General features: G+C 45.3%; 1 protein-coding gene across 4 annotated transcripts; it reads right to left on the bottom strand.

Annotated features, from left to right (window-relative positions):
• Positions 1 to 980: 980 nt before the first annotated feature.
• Positions 981 to 27,959, bottom strand: camsap1b (calmodulin regulated spectrin-associated protein 1b). Of its 4 annotated transcripts, none has more exons than XM_056418617.1 (18): positions 27,479 to 27,959; positions 25,907 to 26,073; positions 21,485 to 21,747; positions 17,636 to 17,797; positions 15,350 to 15,430; positions 12,625 to 12,766; positions 11,210 to 11,349; positions 10,895 to 10,991; positions 10,543 to 10,699; positions 10,154 to 10,239; positions 9,943 to 10,027; positions 5,954 to 8,267; positions 5,687 to 5,823; positions 5,377 to 5,591; positions 5,117 to 5,219; positions 4,891 to 5,003; positions 4,160 to 4,278; positions 981 to 3,085 (listed from the first exon to the last, which is right to left on the bottom strand). In XM_056418617.1, the coding sequence occupies exons 2-18, from the start codon at positions 26,070 to 26,072 to the stop codon at positions 2,789 to 2,791; spliced, it is 4,677 nt and encodes a 1,558-aa protein (XP_056274592.1). In that variant the 5' UTR covers position 26,073; positions 27,479 to 27,959; the 3' UTR covers positions 981 to 2,788. The 4 variants fall into 4 exon arrangements, with proteins under 4 accessions (XP_056274592.1, XP_056274591.1, XP_056274593.1 ...); XM_056418616.1 differs by having other exon boundaries at positions 27,540 to 27,959; XM_056418618.1 differs by having other exon boundaries at positions 10,576 to 10,699; positions 27,540 to 27,959.

The following is a 27,959-nucleotide window of genomic DNA, read 5'->3' as shown; positions in this document are numbered from 1 at the left end:
TGTGTTAAATATTCATTATTATTATCATTATTATTATGAACAACTATTTAAATTATATACTATTTGTATTTAATTATTTGTTAAATATTCATTATTATGCTTATTTCCCCTTTTTTCTTTTTCTTGGAATGAGCACCATTGGCTCTTTGTTGTTCTTTGTGTGTTGTACACACTGCACCTGAATATCATGTTTACCAAGACATACAACTCAAAAAATTGACAAAGAAAGTAACTGTATGAAAATAAATAATGTTAAAACTCAATAATTACAAAAAATCATAAAATTATTTTGAGGAAAGGATATTTCCATTTCCATTATTACTAAGTTTCTACAAATTCTTGGTGTGGAAGACATTTATTAGAACGCTAATATCAGCTCAAAGTGAGTCCTCACCTGGTGGAACATCGTCGCATATCAGAATGTGTCCCTCTGCGTTACAACAACGACTCGACCGCACGCTCACCAGCAACGAGACGAGAGCGGCGACGGCTGCGGAGGAACCAGAGGAATCAGACGAGCTACGACGGTCCATCGATTATTAAATCACGTATGAAGGACGAGCAACTCACCCTTCATGGTGACCGGTCGGAGCGAGGTCTACCTGGACTGAGTCAGTAAGTCTAGGCGGTCGTGGTCTTGTGACCACCTGAAGCAGCAGGTGTGGCGAGAGAAACATTGTCGCCATGGCAGATCGGGTTGTCGTGGTTATGGGTTCCAGGTGGGCGGTGGAGCGCGAGGAGGCCAGAAGACGGTTAAACTACGTAGATTAATTATGTTTTAAAGCCGGATGAAGTGTTTTTTTGGCCTCTTTGCTTTGAGGAGATTAGTTAGACATCGTTAGTGTTTACGAAATAAAAAGCATGTCAGTGACGTGATGCGGCTGCTTGTGCAAAGATTTAATCATTTATCGTGTTGTGTGTCTGAAACTAGCAACAAATTAAAGAAAACAGGGGAGACAAATCAAGCCATGAGAAAAGAATAAAAATGAAAAATGTGACTTTTATTCACTTGGAAATGTAATCGGGTTTCAGTGCTTCCACTTTTTAAAATAAATAGACGGCATGGGATCAAAGATAAAAAATCAACGAGGATGATAAGTACACTAGTGTAACACAAATAGTGAGCGAATGCCAATACAATCTTTTAGTGAACATAAAAAATACACTTGCATACAAAGAAGGATCTGCCACCCAAAAAACTAAAAAGTCGATATGCAGCAAACAAGACATCAAGTATTTTGTCGTTTTTGGAGACAGCAGTAGTATCAGGCCAACCCAGACCCTTTAAATGTCAGTATTTAATGTTAGCGTTTGGTTTAGTTTCAACAATTTAGCGAGTGCACAACAGCAGTGTTATCAATTATCTTAGTTTTTATGCCCTTTAAAAAAAGAAGAAAAAAAAAAGGTACAATTCCCCAACAGACAAAGTAAAGTGCTCGTGCAACACGTCTGGTTGATCTCGAGGCCGACAAACGGTTTCTAAATAAAAAGCACTTGGATTCTTTTATTTCCTAAAAAAGACGGAGAGACGACGTGGCAGTGTACGTCAACACCTCGGAGTAATGTTCATTAATGTCTGTACGATGACTGAACCACAGCCCCCGGCCCCGCCCACAGCCCTGGCCCCGCCCACACAGAAACCCCGTCGTGAACACATCAATTACTGAGAGCAACACGAACACACCCTTCACAACAAGAGTGTGTGTGCCGCTCTCGTGGTTAAAGTTGGGACAGGCCGACAAAAACAAAAAAAAAAAAACAGAAGGGGGAGGAGCTACATTGCATGACAGAGGCCGTCGACAAGTGTTCATGAGTGCACCTTCATACGGGACAACTCGAGAATGCCCGGTGGAGCGAGAAAACACAGCTAAGCTCTAAACATCAGAGAATATCCGTTATGATGAAAACACATAACATCGACCGCATCGCTTTGAATCAAAGGAGGAAAAACATTATTTCTGTACCAAAATCTATCCGTAACTTATTCCTCCCCAGAAAAGGATGTTTTGACAAATTAAAAAGTATTCGAACCAAACCTGGTGAACTTTATTGTTGTTGTTGTTGTTGCTGTACACGTATCCAGTGCTAGGCGATCAGCATCTAGCTTAGAAAAGCGGTTAAATAAATAGACGATAGTACCACGATGCGTGAAAGGCCGACGGACGTCCGAGGCGGAGAGGAGGAGCTCCCCGTGACACGAAGAAGAACAAGACAGTTCAGAGCAGCAGGTTGTGTTTTTTTTTTGTGGAGATCCCCGGTGAGGCAAATTTGACAATGCCAGCCCGATTCGACAGATTCACAGTCCAGCAGGAAGAGATTGTTTCTGTGACTGGCGGTCCTAAAGGGTCGTAGAAGGGTCCGTTTGCTTCAGGTTTTCCCCCCGAACAGAGCGACAGAATCCCCCCCCCCTCTGGTATGAATCCTTCCGAAGGAGGAGGCGTGTCCGGAGAGAAGGAAGGACTTTAGTGCTGCGGCTGAGACAGTGCTGAACTAATAAATACTTCATTAAAAAAGAAAAATGACACATGCTTCAGTCATCGTATAAAAACCAAGCCAAAATTCAGCCGGCGTTCATCTTTTTGTTGCAAGCTCGTCCACACACACACACACACACACACACACACACACACACACACACACACACACACACACACACACACACACACACACACACACACACACACACACACACACACACACACACACACACACACACACACACACACACACACACACACAAAGGGGGGATAAGATGATTTGGACGAAAGGGGCGGGGCTTAAAATCCGGCTACTTTGGGCTCTTCTTCGGCACAGTGCCCCTCTTGGCCTGCCACAGCTGGTTGTGGATGGTCACGGCGTCCACGCTGGCCGACACGGTCTTGGTGGGGATGACGGTGAACTGCTTGCGGTCCGAGCTGTACTTGTACAGCTTGTCGATCATCTTCTTGCTGATGCTCTTGGGCCCCGTGCCCGTCAGCTTCTGCATCTCCTCCGTGTCGGGGAAGTACGAGTAGAGCGCCCGGAACTGGCAGCCGCCGTCACGGAAGAGGATCATCAGGTGGTTGGAGTCGCACTTCTCCAGCTCCTAGAGGGGAAGGGAGGACACGTCAGTCATAATATCCAAAAAGGTACAAGGTGGGAAACACCTGTCCACTCAGACACTAAGAGTCAACTTCCTCCATTAAAAAGCAACACAATAAGGTTTAACTATGTGTAAAGGACACTTTGGAGGTTGACTAACTCATAAAATACCACATTAGTCAAAAGCTTATCTGCTTCTGTAAAAAAAGAATATATATATATTAACAATAATAATTATATATACAGAATATATGTAATAATATATATACAATAATATATTAAATAATCATATTTAAATATATAATAATAAAATCTATAATAATAAAATCTATAATAATAATAAATGTATATAATAATAAATTAATATATAAGATAATAATAAATATAATAATAATATTTATAATCTGTATATTGTTTTGACAGAAGCAGATAAGCTTTTGACTAATGTGGCATTTTCTAAGTTAGTCAACCTCAAAAGTGTCCTTTACACGTAGTTAAACCTTATTGTGTTGCTTTTTAATGGAGGAAGTTGACTCTTACCGAGTGGAAAAGTGTTTCCCACCTTTGTACCACAAACATGGCCCAGAGAAAGTCTCCTGCCGCGTTGCAGAATGTCTGAGTGCAGTCCGACACACTGGTCACAGTTGTTTTAAACTGAGTGTGTGTGAGACATACATTCATACTAGCAGAAGAAACTCATTAAGTTGGTGTTTGTCTGGCGTAGTGTTAAATGATGACATTGATTAAGTACCCTGCCTTCACATATCTTGATACCAATACTGAAGCAAAACCACGGAAAGAAACTAAAACACCAGGAAAAGTAATGAAAAAAGGAAAAAACATTGAACATTAAACTCACGACCTGCTTTAATCTCATTCAAACTTTCGTGGTCGACTCCCTCTGGTTAACTCGCGCTGAATCCCAGGACCGCCCCCCCCCATCAAAGTTAAAACCCCCTAAAGTGGAGCGCTCTTATTAAAACACCGTCGTTCTGTAAGCACAAGCACTAATTAAATGCTGTTGCGATACATTCTAGTTTCGGTATATCGTGCAACAATATTTTGTCAAAGAGCGGACCTCTAGGATCTGGTTCTTCTGAGGCTCGTTGACTTTGCCAGCCAGGCAGCAGTGGGAGATCGCATTGTGGATGATCGGCTTGTTGGACTTGGAGCTCGGCTCCTTGAACAGTTTGGGACCTAAAAGGAGAAAAAAGACACACAAGATCTCAGAGATATTGCGAGAGTAAATAGTCGGGTGACTATACCTTAAAGTACACAAACATGTGTATCAACATGTTCATACACATGTTGATACACATGTTCATACACATGTTCATACACATGTTGATACACATGTTGATACACATGTTGACCAATGGATTTCCAGGACTTAAAAACAAATTTCCATGACCAAACATTTTGTGAAATCTCGTGGTATACACGAGTATATAGATGACACAAATTATGTACAATAGTTTGATGAAAAGAATAAATATTAACATACATGTTTATTCTTTTAATCAAAGTGCTTAAATGAACAAATTAATACAACACATTTCCATGACTTTTCCTACATTTTTAGGATTTAATCTTTTTCAGGGACTTTTACAGGCCTGGAAATAACTATATTTAAAATTCCATGATTTTTCCAGGTTTTCCATGACCGTACGAACCCTGCATGACACGATGATCATGGCTCTTTTCTTCCCTGATCAACAAATAACTGAAAACTGGTCTGTTATTGATCTGACCACATTGGATAATAGCTGAAAAAGACAACACAACAATAGATGTGTGCATGCCGCATACCGGTATATTCGGCCATGGAAGCGATGGAGGACGCGGTGGAGCCGTTGTCCCAGTCCCTCTCGGCGGTTCGACTGTTGTTCCGAGTGCCGGGAAACGACTCCACGGAGTCGCAGCTGGAAGACATGACGAGAGGAGGCGCAGACCGATGAGGTAAGAAAACGACACGCAGAATATTCTCAAGATTATTCTCACATTGTAACCAAAACAAACTCTGGAAGCAACTCACCGCTGGGAGCCGGCCCCTCCAGAGTTGACGCTGTCGGCCTCGTTGGTGGTCGCGGAGGCCAGCGATAGGTTGGAGCCCGATTGGGCGTTGCTCACGGTGTCGGCTATGAGAAACGGAGAAATCGGTTTGTTGGCGGTTGTTTTCTGAGCAATAGAAACACTTAAATAAAAAGCATTTGCTGCGTGAAACCCCGGCTCTGCTTCCTCTCCAATGAAACAATGCAACAGTTAAGTGTCAAACTAACGATGTAACACTCTTACGCGTGGAAGACGAGCACTTGGGGAAACTGTCGCACGATTCCTCTCTGAAGCCGGACTTGGGTCGGTGCTTCTGCTTAGGTTTGGGGGTTTTGGGCTTCACGAGGCCTTGTTCCTCGAACATCTCCTGCTGCTTCCTCCGGAGGTAGTCCTGCTTGATCAGCTCCCGCCGCGTCTTCTCCTCTTCTTTACGCAAGCGGTCCTCCTCGGCCTTCCGTCTGGTTTTGAAACCAAACACCAGTTAGCACTGTTGTTGTGGTTGTTGTTGTTTTTGGAAGAACGACATCTAAATCCGATGCTCATGTTAAGTTACCTGACTTCGTCTCGTTTCAGCTCAGACTCAGATTCTAGTTGTTGTTTACGGACTCGAGCCTCCTCGGCTTTCTTCTGCTGCTTCAGCAAGAAGGCCGCCCTCTTCTTCGCCAGCTCATCCTCGGCCTTCTGCTCGTCCTACAACACGAAGACACGAAACTCGAGTTCATTGCCGACTGGATTGGAAAGTGCAATTCATGCAATCGTAATCAGTTAATCTACATTGAATAAATACCTATATCCATTTTCATTCAAAGGCATTCATTACCTTGAAGAAGAAGCTCATGGCCGACTGCTCTCCATCGCCTCCTCCCGTCGTGTCCTCAGCAGCCTCCTCTTCCTCGGGGGCTTTCAGCACAGACAGATCCACCTGGATCAGTGTGGATTTGTTGCGCTGCCCCCCGTCCGATGGTTTGTTCTCCTTCCCCGAACCGTCTGAGGAGTTGAGGTCGGACTCTCGCCGGGTGCTGGACAGGCACTCATCGAAGGACACTTCCAGGGCGACCTCGGCGGTCAGGTCCACGCGGGTCGGCAGGCGCACGTTCGCCTCGTCGTGAAGGCGGAAGTTGGCGCTCCGGACGTGGCCGGCGCCCGGCCTGTCGGTCGTCTCTGCCGCCGTGGGGTTCTTGGGGCTGTCGGGCTGCTCGGTCCTGGGGGACCTGCCCCCAGCTAACTGCCTCAGGTGGGGTAATGTGTCCGGCCCGCTCTGGGTGGGGGTGAGGCTCCTGGAGGGCTGCCAGCCCTGCTCCTTGGCTATCTTTAGCTCCGATGGTTTGGACCTGGAGGCCCGTCCTGAGCTCAGCTTGGGGGGCTTCCTGGTCGGAGTGGTGCCGGCGCTGGAGATGTGCTCCACGAAGTGAAAGCCCGCCTTCCCCTTCGAGTCGCCGTTTTTGTCGACGGTGACGTGACGAGGAGGCGGCGGCGTTGCGGCCGTCGGCGACTGTACATTCTGTTTCACCATCATCATCATCTCCTGCTGCAGCGACAGCTGCATCATCTGTTGCTGGATGCTGCCGATGGAGTCGTTCAGCAGGTCGATGGAGCGCATGCACTCGTTGAGGTCCAGCTCCTCTTCCGGGTGGAAGCTTCCGCCGGGCTCTTTCTTCTCTGCTTCTAAGGCACCTGGCGGGTCGGCCGCCGCGACCACGTTGTCCACTCCGAGGGCGTCGACACACGGATCGTCTCTACTCGCCGGCGCCCTCGCCGCACCGAGCGTGTCTTTGGCGACGTCGGCTTTGAGCGAGCTGGGCAACGTGTCGCTTTTGCCTCCGCCTTTCTTGACGATGTGCAGGAAGGCCGCCTTCCCCAGCTTCTGCCGCTGCCTCGCCGACAGCGCCTCCATTTTCTTCTTCTGGTGCTCGATGGTCCGCCGCTTCTCCTCCAGCTGCATGCGGAGCTGGACAATTTCAGAAGTCAGGACGTGAGAACCACTGCCGCTGCCGTCGCGGAGGCATCCTCCCATGGGGGAGGAGGGGCTCTGGTCCCTCTTCAGCCTCCAGGAGGAAGTCAGGGGCAGGCTGCTGCTCTCGGACCCATCGGGGGTGGTCCTCTGGGAACTGGAGGCACTGGAGCGCAGGTCGTGGTTGCTGCCGAAGCGCTGCTGCTGGGCTTTGCGCTCGGCGAAGGAGGTCATGCGCACACTGCCGCTGGCCATGCTGCTGGCCTGGGAGTGACCGCTGAGACACGGGCTGGAGCGGCCGCTGCCCCCGTTAACGTCTTTGTCCTCGTGCTCCTTCACTTTCATGTCCTCTTGGAGTTTGGCCGATTCTTCTTCTTCGTCTTCTTCGTCGTCGTCCTCCTCATTCAGGGCTTTCCTGGACCAGCTGGGGTCTTTCGTGGTCAGAGCTTCATCCAGATCCTCTTCCTCCTCGTCCAGGTCCTCAAGCTCAGCGTCCGGGCCCTGGGTCGACTTTGTTTCTTCAGAATCTGAATGAAGGAAGAAGCCCCCAACTGGCTCTCTGGATGAGGGGTCCACGCTGCTGCTAACAATGGGGCAGAAATCTGCCTGACCCGAGGCAGACTCCTCCGGCAAGTCCGGCTGGTCACCCGGCGGGGTGAAGGTTTGGTTCAAGGCGGGTGGAGATTTTCTACGAACCGGCGATGTAGATCCGTCTCCTCTGCGTAGAGAGCCCCTCCCAGAGGAGTGGGGCCCCTCCCCGCTCTCCTCCTGCTTGTTTAGACATACAGACTTCTCTTTCGCCGTTTTCATCACAGAAGGCATCAGTGGTTCTAGGTAGAAGCCGTCCGGGTCAGGCTTGGACTCCGTGGGCGGTTTGGGCCCCGCTGTGGCAGTCGCTTGCGGGTCGGTCCTCGCGACCGCCACCAGAGTTTCGACCCCGTCCTCAATGTTGCCGTTTCCCAGAAGGCCGTGGCCGTTGACTTGGCGCATCGCCGCCTGCGAAGGCTGGTGGACAGCCGTCTGGTGGACAGCCGTCTGGTGTTTGGGCGTGACGTTGATGACGTTGGACGCCAGGCTGTCCTTGCTGATGGAGCGAGCCAGACTCACGCTGTCGCCGGAAACAATGTCTGCATCGCCGTCTGCGGCCGGATGAAGCATGTAGGGGCTCAGCGTGGACAACGGTCTGCACAGACACGATGAGGAAAATCAAACTTGTGAGGTCAGCATAATATACAGCGTACGATTGGGACCAGTGGCGGCTCGTCCATAGGGGGCGCTAGTGCGCCGCCCCTCTTAAAATTTGGAGATGAAAATAAAAGAAGAAGAAGAAAAAAAAAAAATCCTGTCAAAAAACATTATATGCCAAATCATTTAAATAGTAAATATACCGTGTTAACGCGCTAAATGTGTGTGGGAGACCGTAAGCCCCTGTCAACAACCACTTAAGTTAATGTGAAAAAATATAATATATCGCCATTATCACGGAGAGAAGCCCCTCCCCTTTTTCGAGGCGCTGCTCTAACGTGTGTGTACGGCAACGAGAAAACATTTCAGTCGTTTTGGCAATGACCGGCTTCACATTGGCGGATGAAACTGGGAATCTTGGTGCGCACAAATGTGCGCACGCGATTGGATTATTCGGCAGATCAGAGACCCGTATGTTCCCTCAGCAGTGTTGCCAGGTCCGCGGTTTTCCTGCGGAATCGGGCCACTTTTGAAGTGTTGCGCGGGTTGAATTTGTTGTCCTTGGTTCGGGTAGACCTATTTTGCATGCAAATTACATGAATATCTTTAAATAAAAATCCATATTTTAAATGAAATAATTTATTCATACCCAAATCCTACCAAACTGACTCCAGATCAGCACATACACACTTTATTTATGATAATATACTGTATAATTACACAAGGCCATTTTAGGACCTAGGTGAAATAACTTGAGGGAAAACTGCTTTTAATGCTGGCAAACTAAACATATGTTGTTACTTTGTAGATATTACAATACATTTGGCAATGATAGCAATGCTGTTGGACTTTAAAAGCAGTGTATATGGTTTGGCACGGGCATATTTTTTTTTTTTGCCAACTTGAAAGAGGCGGGCTAAATTTCTTTACAAGTAGTGGGGCCAATGTACAATGTGATGCATCTCTTTCTGAATCCAATGTTTCGTTTGTTTCGTTGTTGTGGACAGTGTTGAGCACTGTGTTCTTGAAATAAAGCTTTGTTACAATATTCTACTCAAAACCTCTTTTCTTCTCATTGTGGAGTGCTATTTAAACTGCGCCGCCCAACTGCGCCCCCCCAAAAAAAAAATTCACCAGCCGCCACTGATTGGGACGTGTACTTTCTTTTGTAGGTTTGTTTTATGACGTCTGCCTCTCGGGACTACAGATGAAAAATAGCATCTTGGCTATAACTCTGGCACATTTACAGAAATGTTTTTATTAATGTGCACTGTCCCTTATCAAATAAAACAAAGAAGAAGTCAATAATTGCTTTGATTGAAAAATAATCTCTATTGGAGGTAGTGCTTAAAAGTGTTCAGCATTTCTTCTTGAGCATTTAGATTAGCCAATCGATTGTCTTTAAATCGACTGATCAATTAACGGGCAAATCATCGCAGCTGTACAAATATTTATGCACAACCAAATGCATAAAATATATTATTGCACGCGCTTGAAAAAAGACAGACAGGCAGTGAACCCCTAAGTATATCAGCAGATTTATAACAAAGCTTTAAAAAAGGTGTCACCTTCACAGTATATGTAAACAAAAAGTTATTCCACACTAAAACCAGGACTAAAAACATTTGTTTCATATTAGAGCCAAGTTCGGTTTTATTTGAGCTGCTAGGTACCTCTGCCTCTTGTCGGGCCACGCCACCACAGAACCTCGGGGCTGCCCGTCCATCTGGGTCAGGGAGTTGGAGCGGCTTCTGAGTCCTGATTGGAAACACACACAATAGCAACAATTAAGGATGACAACAGCTTCTGGTCACGATCATAAAATGACACGCACACCTTTTGTCTTTTGTTGGTGTGAAAGTGTGTGTAGACCGTTGTCCTTACCGGCGTCATCCTCTCCTTGCTGCTTCTGTTGCCGCTGTCTGAGGGGCAGAAGCGGATGGGAAGGACTGAAGGTTGGACCCCCTTTACTAAAAGCCCCCCAAAAAAATTCAATTAGCAAGTTACAAAATCATAACTGCCTTTGAAACCCTATTGGGAGAGCAGATTAACGGAAAGTCTTCACTCCACCATTGTAAGGTATGGGATTAGGACTATCTCAGCATTGTGCAAATCCTTATTTCATTTGATCAGGTGAGAAGAGGGTTAGAAGTGTTGGGGGCACATGAAGGTCAGACAATGCGGCATATCTACTCATCTTCTTAGGGCTACTGTTACTGGTTAGGAGACAGGATCATGAGGTGGAACAAGGAGGAAAGCGAGAGAAGACTTACAGGGCGTCAGAGTCTTCGGGGTGCAGGAAGTACCTGTTACAGACTTCAGGGCTGCTCTGGTTATCGGCCGAACCAGGGCTAAGCAGGAAGCTGCGCTTGGTGGCGTTGGAGATAGGCACTGATGGGCGGGCACTCTTGGGCTGAGCCGTCGCTCGAGCTGAGTGAAGGGGAAAAGAGAAAAGGCGTTTTCATTGCAACAATTGTAGTGATTGATACGGACCGTCATTAGAACATCTCAACATAGAACCTCGACCCTGATTTACTTTTTACTGTGATCCAACTTAAAATAACGGGAGAAAAAAGGGGCATTTTAATTTGAATGTTGTGGTAATCGACGGGGATGCTTTCTTACCATCTTTGGACTCTTGGAGGTCTCTGGGCTGGACAAACTCGGGCTTGACGGTCTCAAACCACCAGAAGAGTTCAGCAATGAACACCATCACGTTGTGCTACACAGGGAGCACAACAAACACATTTTAAAAAAGGACCCGAATACAGACTCTTGATCTTCATTAAGCTCAAACAGCAAGCGTTTTGTTTTATTGATAAAATAGTGAAATCAGCATTGTCTGCTGCTGCCCGATGTGGCTGACTTTGTGTACTACATTTTAAAAAGTAATTTTTTATTGCAAATGTTTATGAAAACACAGGAGATCACTCGTTGTACCTTGAGCACGAGCGGCGAGTAGAGCATGTCCTCCATCGTCAGATAGAAACTTTTATTCAGATACTCGTTGGCAAACTCTTTGAGGAGATGAATGTTGTAGAGGCTGTCGGCAATGGAGGGGACTTCCTTCAGGCAAATATCTGGTCAGAGAGGCAGGGAGCAGAGTCAGGTCGGGACACAACTCAATGACCTGCTGGCTATAAATGTCACACTGACTAGACCGGGACAGTAAGCCATGTGCAGGTGACAAAAATAGTCTCACACATGGATATTAAATTCAATGCGTGATGCTCTTTACAGGAAACCTCTTTGGGGAGGAGGTTGGATCACTGGTACAGTGGTGCCAGGAGAACAGCCTCGTCCTCAACGTCAAGAAGACCAAGGAGCTGATCGTGGACTACAGGAAGCGGAGAGGAGAGCACACCCCCATCTCCATAGACGGAGTTGCAGTAGAGAGGGTCAGCAGCTTCAAGTTCCTCGGCGTGCACATCTCCGAGGACCTCACATGGACCACGCACACCACTCACGTGGTGAAAAGGGCCCAACAACGCCTGTATTTCCTTAGGCGACTGAGGAAATTCAACATGGCCCCCCGCATCCTCAGAACATTCTACACCAGTACCATCGAGAGTGTTCTGACAGGTTGCATCACCGCCTGGTACGGGAACTGCACCGCCCTGGAGCGTAGGGCACTACAGAGGGTGGTGCGGTCGGCACAGTACATCGTTGGAGGTGAGCCTCGCACCATCCAGGACATATTCACCAAGCGGTGCGTGGCCAGGGCCAAACGGATGATGAAAGACAATAACCACCCGGCCACAAACTGTTCACCCTTCTACCGTCAGGCAGGCGATACCGCAGTATCAAGTGCCGACAAACAGACTGAGGGACAGCTTCTTCAGTCAGGCCATCAGGCTGCTGAACAAGGACTGAGACCCTCATTAACACTACACACCAGAACATATTCTGTGAATATCTATGGCCATGGTGTATATTTTATTACATTGTTTATATATATATATATTGTATATATATATTGTATGTATATACATATATATATATATATAGTCTCAAAAAAAGTGTATATTTTACTACATTGTTTTATATATATATATTGCCATGATGTATATTCTATTACATTGTTTTATATATATATTGTTAATACTTTCTTCTTTTTTGTGTGTGGATATTGTATAGTTTATTCTCATTCTTATTCTTTTTTTAGTCTGCTACTGCTGTCGGGTGTTTTGCACATAAGAATTTCACGAACCGATTATACTTGTATAAAAGGGGATGTGACAATAAAAACTTGAAACTTGAAACTTGAAACTTGGAGGTCAACTGATAATAAAGATTCAGCGGATGAATGTGTGTCCGCGAGTGTGTGAGAGTCCATGCTCGCAGGCTCTGCATACCCTCCAGCTTCATGAGGTCGGGGCAATAGTAGTTGACCACGGTGAGCAGTGCGGCGCCGTCACACACGTCCCTCATCAGGTCCTCCAGCAGAGGGAAGAAGGGCAGCTGGCGGCCTGAAGCGTGCTCCCGGCGATACCGCACCTAACCACCAGGGGGAGAGGATGAGGGTTTGAGGAGAAGAAAACAGCAACAGCAACTACTAACACCTGCAGTGGGACTCGTAATGAATGACGTCACATAAAACATCCTAAATGCAAAGACTGGTGTCAGTAGCAATCTCTCTGGTTGAGAGATTCACATCTGAACTAGTCAAAGCATATATTGATGGCGGATGTTTTGCCTTGGTTTGCTCTAGGCGTGATCGAGGTTCTCCCCTGGAGTTTCAAAGAAGAAAAAATAATAATTTGATTTGCCAATACACGATATATATCTTAGACGAGACTCCTCTTCAAATGATCAAGGGCAGGTTTAATGTCATTTACAGAAGAAAATGAAGAAGAAACCTTGCTGCTCTTGATCGAGCAGTCGAGGGAGAACCCCAAAGACCTGGTTCAATGTGAGGCGATGGAGGTGTTGGAGCAGTGATGTGAACGACACAGTGGACGGTCAGCTTTCCTCTGGCCTCGATATGGAAAGGCGGCTAGCGGAGGAGCTCGGTCAAACTAGGCCACGTGACCCAGCCGACTGGGAGAGAAAGTTGTGTAATCACCGTCCCACTTATGGGAAATGAGTGTGTGTCGTAAGTGCAGGAACTCCCTGACCCCGGATGCATTAGGTTTGAAAATATACTCCAAACAGCCGTTAAGGATGGGCATTTCCAAAACATGCACAAATAAACTAAAAACAGTCAACAAATATCGGCTGAACTGTGTTATGTAGCGTGCAACCGTTAAAGAAACTGGAGCAACATAAATATAGAGTGCACAGCATGCCAAAGCAGACCGAACTGACTGGTACTGCTGCTCGTAACTCCACAATGTTTCTGCGTGACTTAATAATATGCACCTTATGCTGGGAACGCCACTCGATATGCAGCGACTAAATCAATCTGACATTTCTGCCTGAGAGAAAATCAGTTATTTAGAAGTGCAGATTGAAATTAGCTGAAGCGGAGACATATTTGCATATTTATATATTTGTATAAAACGTGAAGAAACGGAAATGACTCCAACAGAGCCAATATTAGCCAAGCACAAATGTCAATAACCGTGTGTATGTTGGTTGATAATTAGGAAAGGAAACTGCAGTACAGGAACACCAAACTAGGTTTGAGGTCATTCAGGAACACAGACGGTTTGTTCACTAGAGAGTACTCGCAGGTTGGTTTGCTCAGTATGCATGCTGATCACAATTCTTTGAAAAACATATTTCTAAGGAACCCTTTAATAAAGATCAAAGCTTTATTTTAAACACAAACTATGGAGCTATGAGCCGACTACGCGCAATCAAGGAAGATGACAGTAGAACACAGCCGAGCAGCTACAAGGATATAATCTGAAACCTGCAACATGTACAGCATTTTCTCAACATCTATTCACACACGACAATGTGTTGTTCAATGAAACCTGCTGGACTGAGGCAGCTTTAATCACAAGTCACAAACGTCAGGAACTACACTACAAAATAAGGTCTATAGAAGAAAAAAATAAAGGAACTCCTCCCGACAAGGAGGGACCACTGTACCGCTTCGAGGAGCTCCTCTGGCTCCAGCATGCAGAGGGCCAGCTTGTGCATGACATCAGGCTGACACACACACACGCTCACACACACACACACATATATAAGAGAGCAGAGATACTGTCAGCAGCGACCGTGTGCACTCGGAGGAAGCAGTGTGTGAGGGAGGATGACACAGCAGATCAGTGAGAGGAAGGTGGCCAGGGATGGGACAGCAAAGCAAAGGGAGCGGGGTAGCCATGGATTTCCCATTATTCTCATTGGTCAAGCAAATACGACACACACACACGCAGCAGATCCACATGGCGTACTTGAGCTTGAAATGAGGGAGCACACATTGCGGCGCTGAAGGAATATCTTTTGATCCCTTCACAGAAGGTTCAGAGTAACATTACACCTGGGTGACATGTTTGCCACAAGGGGAAAACAAATCAAAACATAACTTGTCAGCTTTCTTCCCCTTGCAGGCACTGGCTTCAAGCAGAACACAATGAGCTTGAATGGGCCATGGTGGAGTGTGCGCGCACATCAACACAGTACCACACGAGCAAAGGGGGAGAGAGAGGAAAGACAGATGGGGTTATGGGAGTGCTGGCATCCAACTTACAGGGACTAGCTTCCAATACCATTTGGAGGGAGACTAATCCAGTTTGCAAGGACAAGAGAGGAGGGAGGGACAGATGAGGAGCAGGAGTAAAGAACAGGTCAGAGGAGACAAGAGGATCGGATCTGCTTCCGGTGTAAACGGAGGAAAAAGGAAAGCAAGATCAGAACAACTCCAGAAAGCCAGCAGGATAAAACATTCCTCATCAAAACTAAGGATCTTATCGTGATGGTGTGGCGACGACACCTGGACCAATTTCTATGTTATTTCTTATTTTAAAAAAGGAGTTACTTCGAGAAATTCCCAAAAATCAGAAATATGAAGCTACTGGCAGAAATGTGTTGATCATTTTAGCTCGGGTATTTGTTTTTTGGGTTTTTTCCGACGCCAAACATGTCTCTCTTGTAAAAGAAGCAACTGGAAGACACCGCGAGTGGCTTTACCTTTTGGTGGCTGGGGGATTCCAGGGCATGGTGCTTGACTTTGTGCTCCCTTTCTGATATCTCCCTCATCTTTGTGTTCACCTGCAGAAGAAGTAACAAGTGTGTTTACATGGAGTCAAAGGAAACCCCCGGCGTACTCAAAGCAACCCAGAGGATTGAAGAATGCTCTGCAGTAACCAGGCGAGTGTAGATCCGTGTACAGGTCCATCAGGATATTTCTACTCTGCTCTTAAGCTTCAAAGATAAGCTTATCTTACGTGTATTAACTAGGGCTGTGAAACGAGTAAACATTTTAATCGGATTAATCACAGGTTTTTGTGGATTAATCATGATTAATCACATATTACCGATATTCTCGGTATATTTTGTGAGAACATAGAGATTTATGACAAAAGACGGATATATACATTTATACATTCTTCTATACAATGGTGCTGCAACTCAGCAGTTATTTAGCAGTTTTCTTCCATATGGAACATTAATACATCTTCATCCTAAACAGAATGTTTAACCCTCCTGTTACCTTTCGGGTCAATTTGATCCCATTCAATGTTTAATGTCGGTGTTCTTTGGGGTCAATTTGACCCCAGGCTGTTTTTCACTGTGTCAAACATATCAGAAATATCAACTTTTTATTTATTTAAAGGGCTATTTAGGTAGTCAACAAACAAACATAAAGTACCTCACACTTAAACTTGGGAAGCAATATTAATTCTAATAATTTTCTGGAGGTTTTAATTGCTGGGGTCAAATTGACCCCGAGGGTAAAATATGTTAGTAAATGTAAAGGTAACAGGAGGGTTAAACAGAGCATTTTTCTCTTGTTTGTCAACCATTAACTCCACCATGATACAATCTAAAGGTGGACAGATTGACAAGTGACTTTTTTTTGCTCGGTCCCGATGCGCGCGCACGGAGCTCTGTGGCGAGCGAGACGGAGATCGATAAGTGTTAACACAACGCGAAGAGACAGAGATGACATGCTGCTGTGGAGATACGATCAACAACAGACGTTTAGTTTAATAAAAGAACAAAGACGTGCTATAGAGAACATGTCAGGGGGCGGGCCAATCTTTTTAATGTCATGCGATCTACCAACACTACGCCGCGATCGACTGGCAGGTCGCGATCGACGTGTTGAGACCCTGATCTACAGGAAGTAAAAGTCGTAACAAGGTTTCCGTAGGTGAACCTGCGGAAGGATCATTACCGATGAACAGACCGTCTGCATGAGAGCGGACAGAGTTCAGATTGAAGTGGTGTATTGGAAGCTCATTTTGCAAGTGACTTTTTTTCGTCCCGACGACCAACAACAGACAGATTGGAAGCTCATTCTGCGCATGCGTTAAATGCGTAAAAAAAAAAAAACTAGTTAAACCTGGAATTGAATTAACGCGTTATTTTTCACAGCACTAGTATTAACTGTTTTTATTTCTTCTTTCTTGAGGCATGTTTCTGTATCATATCAGACTGACAGCTCAGTGAGAGGACACAGCTCTTCCTCATAGCACAAATTCTTAGAATTTTACAACAACTTACCAGTGGTGTTATTATTATTTAATGTGTCCATGTTGAAGGACACATTTTATAGGCTCCACAATAAATAGATTCATCAAAATGATGATCTATTATTCTCCAACTTGGGAATAAGTCACTTCTCCCAGGCAGAGACGGTGTGAGACATGATGGTGATTAATGGACACGCTGCCTTACCTAACCCTAACCCTCAGGCCTCCAACTCGTTGAACGGTGAGTGCAACATGAGCCGGAGCCTCTTGTGTGTGCACCAGGTACACACTCCTCAAGAGCACCAGTCACATGGAGGCCTCATAAAAGCAGCGAGGTCACTGTTGTCTATGTCAGAGTGAGACAGACTAGTCATACCCCATGGGGGTACAAAAAGGTCGCACTGCAAGATGTATGGAAGATTTATGGTATGCGATCAGTCACACGAGTGCATAATATTTTGGTTGCGTGATTAAGGCCCTCGATCCTCGCTATTCTTAACTGCTAGGTGAGATTTTTTGGCAAGATTGTAAGACGTCTTATAGCCGATTGCCTGCAGACGACGCACCTTGTTTTTTTAGTTTGAATGAAGTGTGTTTAGGACGCTTCACTTCCCATTAGTGTCTAGATGAGGAGTGACTCACTTGTGGGTTGTATTAATTCAATCACACAACACAGCAGTGGTGGTTGCAGACACACCTGGCACAGAGCTGCACTCTACGGAGTGCACCTTTATGTTTTATATAACGTATGTCTGTGTGTGTGTGTGTGTGCTCCAACCTTGTTGATCCAGAAGACCATCGCGTCCTCCAGGTCGAAGGGAAGCTCCTTGGAGGCACTGAAGGTAGAAAAGCGCTTGACAGACGCCACGACTTTCTCGATGCTGATCATCTCCACTGTGTAGGCCATCATGAGCGCGTCGATCATTGGCATGTGAGCACTCTGGGTGAGGAGGAAGCTCAAGTCAATTTCATCCGATTTTTACTGGTTTCCAATGCAATTAATATAAAAGCTAGAAGCAAAGAAGCTGAAATTGCAGATTTACCCAAACAACACAAAACACATATTGAGATGATTAGTGTGGAATATGATCCAATTAGGTGAAAGTGATATGGCTAAAATCTTCTTTCCACGGTATATGTAATGTTAAACCTTCTCAACAGTATATATATATATATATCACAATACGGATATTGCTCTGTGGATTTATTTTAGGAACTGTTTTAAATAACTACCATTCATCAAATCTTTCTTTTGAAACTTAAACAGAAACTCAAGTTAACAAGACTCAAAACAGTGACATTAAAAATTCTTTCAAATTGGAGCTAAACGGTTCCTGTGAACAAATATTGAAAGTTTTACTTATGCAAATAAATAATAGCCAGACATCAGTCAGTGCAATATAAAAATCATTATCAACTTTTTTTTTTGAGAATCCCAAAATCCCAAAAAACACTCGATTTATCCTCCAGGATTTGCTGATCTTTCACTTTACAAAGCTGAAAAACATCATCACGACGACATCTAATGAGAGCCAGTTTGTTTAAAGCATATCCCCGTCAGTCATACTATATAATACAAATAGTCAGTGACCAGTGGATTCTGGGATGGGACAGCCACGACTGTGTGCGGACACAATGAATGAGATTAGTGAATCAGGATTCTGACTTGAAATAACCTGCCACGGTTTAAACAAAGGTGATGCCTCTCATTCAGCACAATGGGTGTCCACCCTGAAACTCGCTCTCGATATCATAATGAAATCAAGAGGCCCAGCTGGGGTGTATCCACACCCCAAGTAGCCTAACACCTGGTTCCAGGCAGTCATAAAATAATCCTTCTTTATGGCCGGGGAGGGAATCAACACAGGCCCAAACAAATACATCTTTGTCCCAGCTGGACAAACACCATGTTGGTAGCCTGAGACGTGTTCAATGTAACAGTTTGTTCCTAACGGGTTACTCCTTGTCCTCAACATCACGGTTTAGCAGCACCTGAATCCATTTTAGAGCAAATACCTAAATGACATTGTGTTAGTCGGTGCTTTGTGCAACATATTGCTGTCTTACTCCAATTGGTGATGGAAGTGCCCAGAGGCGAGTTAACACAAAAGAAAGAGGTATTCAGAACATTCACCACAGCACCACTTACATGAACAATGACAACGACAGTGGAAATCCACTTCCAGACAAACCTAGACTAAGATATAAGAGAGGACAGTCATCACAAGAAGAAAGGAGAGAGAGAGAAAGGACGGTGCACAAAGGAAGCTCAAGGCGGTGTCGATTCTGCTGGCTCATTGGATTTACTCACACAGTCGCTTCTTTTTGCTGAGCTTTTTTCGTTTTGTTTTCAAAAGCAATTTAATTAATTGTTCATATATATTCCTGTGGCTTTAAACTGCTTTTGCACAAAATGACTCAACTAGAAAACATAAAAGGTGGACTACATTTAACATCCAAATGTCAATAAGCAGTGCACAATAAAATAAACAAACAGGCTACTATAACGGCATGATCTTTTGTTCTCTCCCAACACACACCGTGGAGCCCCATGTGGAGGGGCTGCTGCCCCGAGCCGTCTGTGTGCGTGGCAGACAGACCGCGTGCACACACAAAAGGTTTAAGTGGACTCAAGAGGGTGTCTAGCTTCTCTAGGTTTTACCAGCTCAGCGATTGCCCCGACAGTCAGACACGGTGCAGAGGAGCTGTGTGTAGGTGGAGAAGCGGTTTCATTCACACAGACGTAGAATAATGTCGCTATAGAAAAGCCGTGTCAAGTCAGCAAACTAAGATGTGTGTGGGGGGGGGGGGGGTTCAGTCTATCGGAGATAAGCGGCGTCCTGCTCAGGATTCTCCACCCCATCACAGGGTTTTGTGTCTGGCTGCTTCCACACAAGCCTGCGTGGATTATTTTGTCAGGCGGCTAGCAGGAAAAAGCCAGATGCACATCCCTTACTCGCCACGCGGCCCGCAGAGACTGGGCCTGCTCGACACCATTGTTGGTTTCCATGGTAACAAACAGGGTTGGAAAATGGTTGAGAGCAACTGAGCTGGTTGGAGTTCCTTCTATCCAGTGTGAAGTGCTCTTCTTGAAAGTGTGAGACATTGGATCTCATTGCTAGAGGGCATAAGGAGGGAGGAGGGGGGCGCTCTGTACGTCATTCCCTACGCTGTCAACTCAGATGATGGCCGACGGGATGTAGGGCACACACCGAGGACATTTAACTCTGCTCTGTGGAAATATTCTAAACATTACAGCCGTTTGGTGGCGGCAGTAAGAATCAGTAGAACCAAGCCGCCGGGCAGGGAAGCGAGGCTGGATGAAGAGCATTTAAACTGGGCATTCGAGAAGAAGAAGGGGACGATTGTCGAGTGCCGGCATTTAGTTAACACTCTTAACAGTTTGACAAAAATACAGGTGAGAAAAATATCAGCAACAATGAAATCCATTGTCCCAAGAAGTATTAGAGCAAGCCCTCTTAACAGGGATGATTTAACGGCCAGTTCCGAGGGCACAGGCACACATTTTGATAAGGATTTGTACAGTTTTTTTTTTCTTCATGAACTAGTAAGAAGTATCAGTATGTTCCATATGTGAAGACTGCAGTAGAGGGGACGCTTACTAACATGGCAGTTAAATCAATGTCCCAATTGTACTGGATGTTCTTGGAATTGTATGATAAAAGCCCTATTTCATGAGAACTTTTTATTCAGTCAACAAAACCATTAGATCAGGAATTAAATCAAAAGAAACTATAGCTGAAACAAGTTTTAATCAAAGATTATTTGTTCCAGATTTTTAACACTGAATATGAATGTGGACAGGAGAGAGAACAGATGTGTGGACAAAGATTTTTTTTAAAAAGCCACACAAATAAAACAAATTGCTGTCGCACACTAACACCACAGCCTTTATCACAGCCCTCCGTAGTCCTCACCACACGAGCAAGAGTAACGGTCATATTCCACTTCTTAATCCGCATAAAGAAATGATAACTCTGTAATGCTGTTCATCTGGTCACATGACATTTATTCTTCTTTCCATCCTGGAGAGGGATCCTCCTTTGTGGCTCTCCTGAAGGTTTCTTCCCTTTTTTCCCTGTGAAAGTTTTTTTTCTATTTTTTGGGAGTTGTTCTTGATCCGGTGTGAGGTCAAAGGTCAGGGATGTCGTACGTGTACAGCCTGTAAAGCCCTCTGAGGCAAATTTGTAATTTGTGATTTTGTGCTCTACAAATAAACTCAATTGAATTGATAAGGAACCGGGCAAATAATCTTGAGAATGTGAAGCAAAAAACTCACTTTCTGTGCAGCGTATGATGTGAAACAATTACACCTGAAATGTCATGCCTATACACAATGTTTGAGTTACCCGACACAGTCGAGCGAAGCTTCCAAGGGGCTCAAACTTCTCGAGTGGAGATGGCTTGCGCTTCTGGATCTAGATAAAAGCGGTAGCCTCTTTCACTGACTTCACTTTGGTAAAATAAGACATCAGAAGCAGGAAGCGCTACGCTGATGTGCAAAGTTGTCATAGCTTCTGGCCTAATTTCCTTTTTTCCTGCGACATTCTGTGCTACAAGTTAAATTTGGTAACTGCGCTCCCAACCGGGAGGTCCCTCCACTCACCATTTTGATGGGCACACAGGCGAGATCCCCGTCTGTGACTGGCGTATCGTCACTTTCCACAACGTATATGCCCTTTCTGGACAGAGACTGGATGACCGAGAGGTGGGACTGAAGAGACGCCGCCTGCTCCGCCTTGAGGATGAGGGCGCAGACGCGGCAGTAGAGCTCGCAGGACAGCAGCAGGTGGATGACGGGCGGCTTAATGTGCTCCTGGTCGTACTGGTCCGTGTAGAACGGGTCCCTTAAGTCCTCTGGAATATGGTCTGCAATGGAGAGAGTGCTCAGGTGAACCATGAGGCATTGCCATGTGCTCCTGAAGTAGAATGTGCAGTTTAGCTGTAACATTTTAACCTGGATTTTTTTAAAAGAGCTGGTGAGATAACAATGTAATAAAGATACTGCTGCAGGAATAGAATGGAGTTTGACAAACAACTCTAACACCACATCTCGGCCTCAGACGACACCAATCAAACATCTACAGTGTCAACTGGCTACAGGAATGCGTCAACTTTCTATGTGATATTTGTTAGATGCTGGCTTCAGTTTACTTGGAGCAAACGTGACCAAGTCACAGCGTATTCGTCGGGAGAACATTGGGGAAACGGATCCTTGCTCAGCCGAGTAGTCCTCAGTGGAAGCAGGCCTCTCAGACGACACGGTGGGTCTTTGCCAGCACTAACTTAACTGGATCCACTAAAACTCAGAGAGAACTAGAACGGGCACTCGGTAGAGCGCATACCTTCGCATATCACAAGATTGGGCATTGAATTATGAACATGTTGGCATTAGTTGCCAATTGGATAAAAATTTACCGTGCTATGGTAAAAAGAAGATTTTGACCTTTTCATGACCTTGACCCGATCGATCCCAAAGTCTAATCAAATGGTCCCCGGATAATAACCAATCATCCCACCAAATTTCATGCGATTCAAGAAGATGTTGACCTTTTTCATGACCTTGACCTTTGACCCGATCAATCCCAACATCTAATCAAATGGTCCCCGGATAATAACCAATCATCCCACCAAATTTCACGCGATTCGGTTCACAACTTTTTTTGTTACGCGAATAACACGCATACAAATAAATAAATAAATAAATACACGGCGATCAAAACATAACCTTCCGCATTTTCAATGCGAAGGTAACAATGACCTACACCAGAGAGCCTGTTGCGTTGGATGTGAAGTCACTCTCAAAACCAGAAATCACAGCCATATAAGGGCGATGGATGGAGCGCTCGACTTCAGGCATGCACACACCAAATTTACACTGCATTGTAAACTACTGCATTGTGGGTCTAAAAATAGGTCTATAATGATGCAGAAAACCGGTACAAAATCCTGCACGACGCAAACTGTTGCGGAAATAGAAAAGGCCCCGTTCTGTTTGAACTATTTTGAAGTGTGTTACACAGCGTAAGCCGTGTGTGTGTGTGTGTGTGTGTGATGTGTTCTAGGGCCCGCTGTGAATGGAGAGATAAAGGGAGCCACTCGTCAGCAACCTCCTGCTCGCGAAAACAGGAAGGCAGGCGGCTTCTCCCAGCTAGTTTTGCAGATGACGATATAGAAAAGCACAGATGTTGAACGGCCTGAGGATGTATAAAATATGTAAACGAAGAATATTACATGATAAAACCTGATGGGGCTTGTCCTTAACCAAAGAATGTATCGGTCGACAAACAATTGCACAAAAGCACCACTTTGAATCTCGTGTTAGCCAGATAAGTGCTCATAGGACACAAGTCATCCAGCATGACTCAAACATTAAAGCGACTCATACAATAAAGAAGATATATAGTCTGATGTGATGAAGCACGCCGCCTTAACGTCACATGGATCATGGCCGCTGTATTCCACAACAACACAGGCCTCACAGATCTGCCATCATCGATTATGAACATACCCAGCAGCATTGTGGGCCGTTCCCTACGAGTATATAAACACATTTAAACAGTGGGGATGATTGTGTATATAAACCAAGGGGTCGGCTGGGGCGAGACTTTACGTTTGACTTCATTACTCCGACAATGATGTCGTGTGGCAGCTAGCAGCCCCCCCCCCCCCCTCTACAAACCCTCCTGCCACCAGGAGCCAGGCTGACAAGCCTACTAACTGGAATGGGGTGGAGCATCGAGGATGGGGTTTGGCAGCGACAGCCAGGATGTGCTCGAGCAGAATCAGCCAACCACGATGGATCAGCACCACAACGATCGGCACAAGCAGAGACAAGCAGAGCGAGGACCGGCAACCGTGACACGGGCTCACTCTCGCTGGGGCTCGGCTGTCTGTCGCTCGGGCTGGGAGAAGCAGCCGTTGGACATGAAGGAGGCAGTAGGGAAGGAGAGCATGACTCGACAAAACATAGACATGCAGGATCAAAGACTTAACAGGGAAGGCACGCTGGTGAAAACATACCAGAGAAACCTGCCCAACGGTACGAGACGGCCCCACTTATTCTAACAGGGAGCCACGTCTCCGTTTGTGCCGCTCAGTCATCGCACGAGCCAAGCAAACAACTGGGCAGCATGAGCCACGTAGCGGACGCCATACGAGCCAGAGGGTTAAAAACAAATGGGCCGAGCATATTCGGTTCCCAGGAAGGGGAAGAACAACCTGCAGCCGCACCTGAGAGTTGGCTCCCTGCGGGCAGCCAGAGCTTCGGAGCCAATGTATGCTTTCTTTTGTGAGTGAACATATTCCCCGCCCAAGTTTATTGGCCTGCATTGTTTGCCAGGGCCCATGATGACAGACCGTGGACTGAGCAAGCAAATGCCATCAAGCTTCGGTCTTGAGTAAATATAGGCCTATGGAATAACGTAAAGCAAACAGAGGTTAGAGCCAACTGCAAGGATAAAAAAAGGAAAAGAAAATTACGCGAAAGAGACAGTAGCTTTCCACCCACAACCTGGATCACCATTAAAACTCAAATGTTACAGACCGGTGTTTAATATGAATGCTTCAGGGGCATTTAAAAATATGGGTAATGACCACCAGATATATAAGAGACAACACAATACAAAAGGAAAGCGTGTTCAAGCCTCTGAAATAAAGACTGATGATTCGAACGGAGACGACAGTGATGCAGCCGACATGCAGAGCAGGAAATAATGGGCCGTGCGTATCAGACAGCGACGGCTTACGCAGACTTTGCTTAACTTCTATGATAAGGAGGAGACAGGGTAATAAATCAAAAGGTAAATAACAGTCCTGCAGTGAAACAAAAGCACCTTTCTGTGATGTGAATCACAAACTTTTCGGACGGAAGCGTAACACCTGCCAACCAGCCAGGATGTCCCCCGTAAAAAACGTATTATGTGAACAAAGGTTACAAATTAGGCCATACCTCATGGTTAATATATAGGTATGCACAAAGAAACAATAAACTGCACTCAATATTATAATTCATAGTGTTTCTAAATATGCCAACGCTAAATTTAGTGTCGAGAGATATGAAGGCCAGGAGTCTCGGGGAGTGATTGGCAAGCAATGTTTCAATGTTCATACACCTGCCGACTGTTTTAACAGACTTGATTTATTTATTTTTATGGCATGGACATTTCTATAAGTATTCCCAAAACCTAGATACAAATTAAATTCATCAACACATACACAATAAAACAAATATAAAATCCTGCACTTGACTGGCTGTGAAATGTGACTTATGATGTCATTTAACAGGGATAAGCTGAGATAGTGCTGGGTGTTTTTAAAAAGGTCGATAGTTCTGCCGCCACAAGGAAATGAGTTTTTAAGGGTTGTCCTAAAATACATTAAACTCATCCAAGTCCTAAAATATATTCAACGCTTGACTGTTGCAAGCACAGACGAGACGGGACAGGAAGATCTGGCCTGAATGCTCAGTTACTAATGCCGATAGCATCTCAACAGGGAGATCAGTATTTTCCATGCTCCGAGTCCGGTCTAACGAATATAGCTTAATCCTCAGTGCCGGTCACTCAGCCTGATTTGGGTTCAATCTCACTGGCCGCACGACAAGAATGAAAGGATCTGTTGAGTCAGTGAGGGAGGCCTCAGTTGCATGCTTCAGTGTCATGGGGGTATTACTTTGGGCTCAAGTGCACACATGCATAAATATTTCTCCCTTTTTTTCCCGTCACTGTTTTGCCACTGACTCGTTCAAGAATCTGCTGATAGCAGTATGTGGATAAGAGTAAACACATTGTTTCAACAACAACATCTGAAATAACTATGAGAACACGAAGAGAACACGGTGGGGAGAGCGCAAACACTCGGTGGTCACACACACGTGCTACTTGTTAAATCTGTAATGTTACTGATTTAACAGGTCGCCATGAGGCAGATATATAAATATTGAGTCATACAATATAGACACATGTAAATCAAACAAATAAAACATGAGTCTGCATTTGTGTCACGTGATGTTAATTGAATTACTTACCGATGCCGTAGGCCGTGGCAAACAGCCACCGCAGGTTGCCAGCTATTTTTGCTCTGGCCGAGTCGTACATCTCCAGTGGGACAACGTCCATGGTTCCTTCTGCAACCCCAATCAAATCCACTTTTCTTCTGGTACTGCCCCCACCAGCACACAGATCGACATCCATCCTTAAAAAAGAAAAACAAATAGGATTTTTCTGTCAAAATGATACTGAACATACATTCAAATAACCGGACATTAGCCATCCACCATATATAGTAAATCGTAATCTCACTGGTTAGTGTGAGTGTCTAGATGCTCTATTAGATGTGATTTTTAAATGAGTAAAACAATTAAAATCCTCATCAGGGGTTTGCTGATTATAAAGGAAAGTGCTGTTTTGGGTGCCGCTGTTAATTCCCCTTTAGTCGTCAATTAGGCGTATATCCCTGGTGGTTGAGACATAAGTACCAAAGTAGCATCCTCTCTGCTGGCGTGATCACATTCATTATGTTGAATGCCTGATGACAGAGGAGAGAATGTCTTTGCCCGCGCTTGATACGTAAATAAACCAAGGTCGACAGTGACTGAAAACAGATGTCAACATACAAATGGTTGTGTCCTAGTAATAAGTTACGTAGTAGTCCTAGACTGCAACATAAAAAGGCAAGCCTTATTAATGTTAGTCAGTAACTTTTATCTACACCCAATAGATGATTACATTAGTCGCATGAACCAAAAACACTTTCTGAGAAAGCACATGTGTGCCATGAAGAAGCAACCTTACAGATTAGATGATAAAGCTATATTACCACTCACAGCCCTCACATTGACCCACAGGCGGCCTCAAATACTGCAATATACCAAAGCGCACAACAACGTATAAGATTGTATTTCCTGTCTCGGTGAATCATTACATGCTTGGTCTCTCACGCCTATCTTGATTACTGTGGGTCGTGTTTTTGTTTTGTTTTTAGTCAGTTCTCCTTTGAAGCACACAACTTTCCCTGACAGTATTATTACCATGACACAGCGTCTGCAGTAAGTCTAGCAGACGCTGTGTTTCCAATCAGTGCTTGAAGTTAAATAAAACGTTCACTTATACTACAGTGGCCACTTTAAAAAAAAAAATCTAATAATTGAACATTATAATTGATTTAACGTCACCAAAACAGTATGGATAAGTCCAACGCTGCATTTCCCACTTATATATTAATTATGAGGATGAGGAAAAACAAGTGCATACACCTGCCTACAAATACATCCTCCTAAAGTCCTTCTATTTCTACCAGACAACTCCAGTTATCCTCCTGGGTAGTTAATGCTGTTACCTGTCGCGTGCTAAACGCCTGACGTCACCTCCCCACTAACCTACGTCAAATGTGAACATTAACGGCCCAATGCTGGCTTGATAACAGAAGCTAGGTGACAGCTAGCGACTTCACTACAGCCATAAACACGAGTACACTTTGTGTGACGGTGTCAACAAAGGGAAAAATAGCCGTTAGGTGACAAAGTACACACTCGCTTCACGTGAGGGGAGCTAAACCGCAACCCACACGAACGTGAAGCGGCTAACGTTTTTTTTCTTACCCGCTAACCGTTAGCTCGTGGCCCCTCGGATGACGTGAGCGAGCCGGGGGGAAGACGTTACCTTGAAAGGTGTGGTGTGTCTCCAATGCACCCTTTGGCTCCGTGAGGGGGGAACACTTATCCACGGGTCTGCCTCGCTCTGCAGTGGCCTGCCGTGAGGGAAATACACCAGCAGCAGCGGCGCATCGTAGCCAGCTAATAATGCTAAGTAGGGAGGCGAGTCTGGGTGGTCTCCTCCCAGAAACGGGACCCGATTCGCGGCCTGTCTGACGACCGCTCCACCGCAGGCTTTCGGCTCGAACGAAACGCCAGGTAGAAAGAAAAGGGAGGGCACGACGTCCAGAGTGCTGTTCCGATTTAAAATAAATAAAACATATTATCTCTATGTTAGACGCCTCATTTTAGCTCACAGAACAAAACACAAATGCAATTCGCTCGGGCTTTGCAGCGAGAACCGCTGGTGTGTTCGCGCTCTGCCCAT

The sequence above is a fragment of the Pseudoliparis swirei genome, chromosome 7, assembly GCF_029220125.1.
Source record: "Pseudoliparis swirei isolate HS2019 ecotype Mariana Trench chromosome 7, NWPU_hadal_v1, whole genome shotgun sequence".
Lineage (NCBI taxonomy): Eukaryota > Metazoa > Chordata > Actinopteri > Perciformes > Liparidae > Pseudoliparis > Pseudoliparis swirei.
The sequence above is the reverse complement of the archived record's forward strand: the minus strand, read 5'-3'. Positions and strand labels throughout refer to the sequence as shown.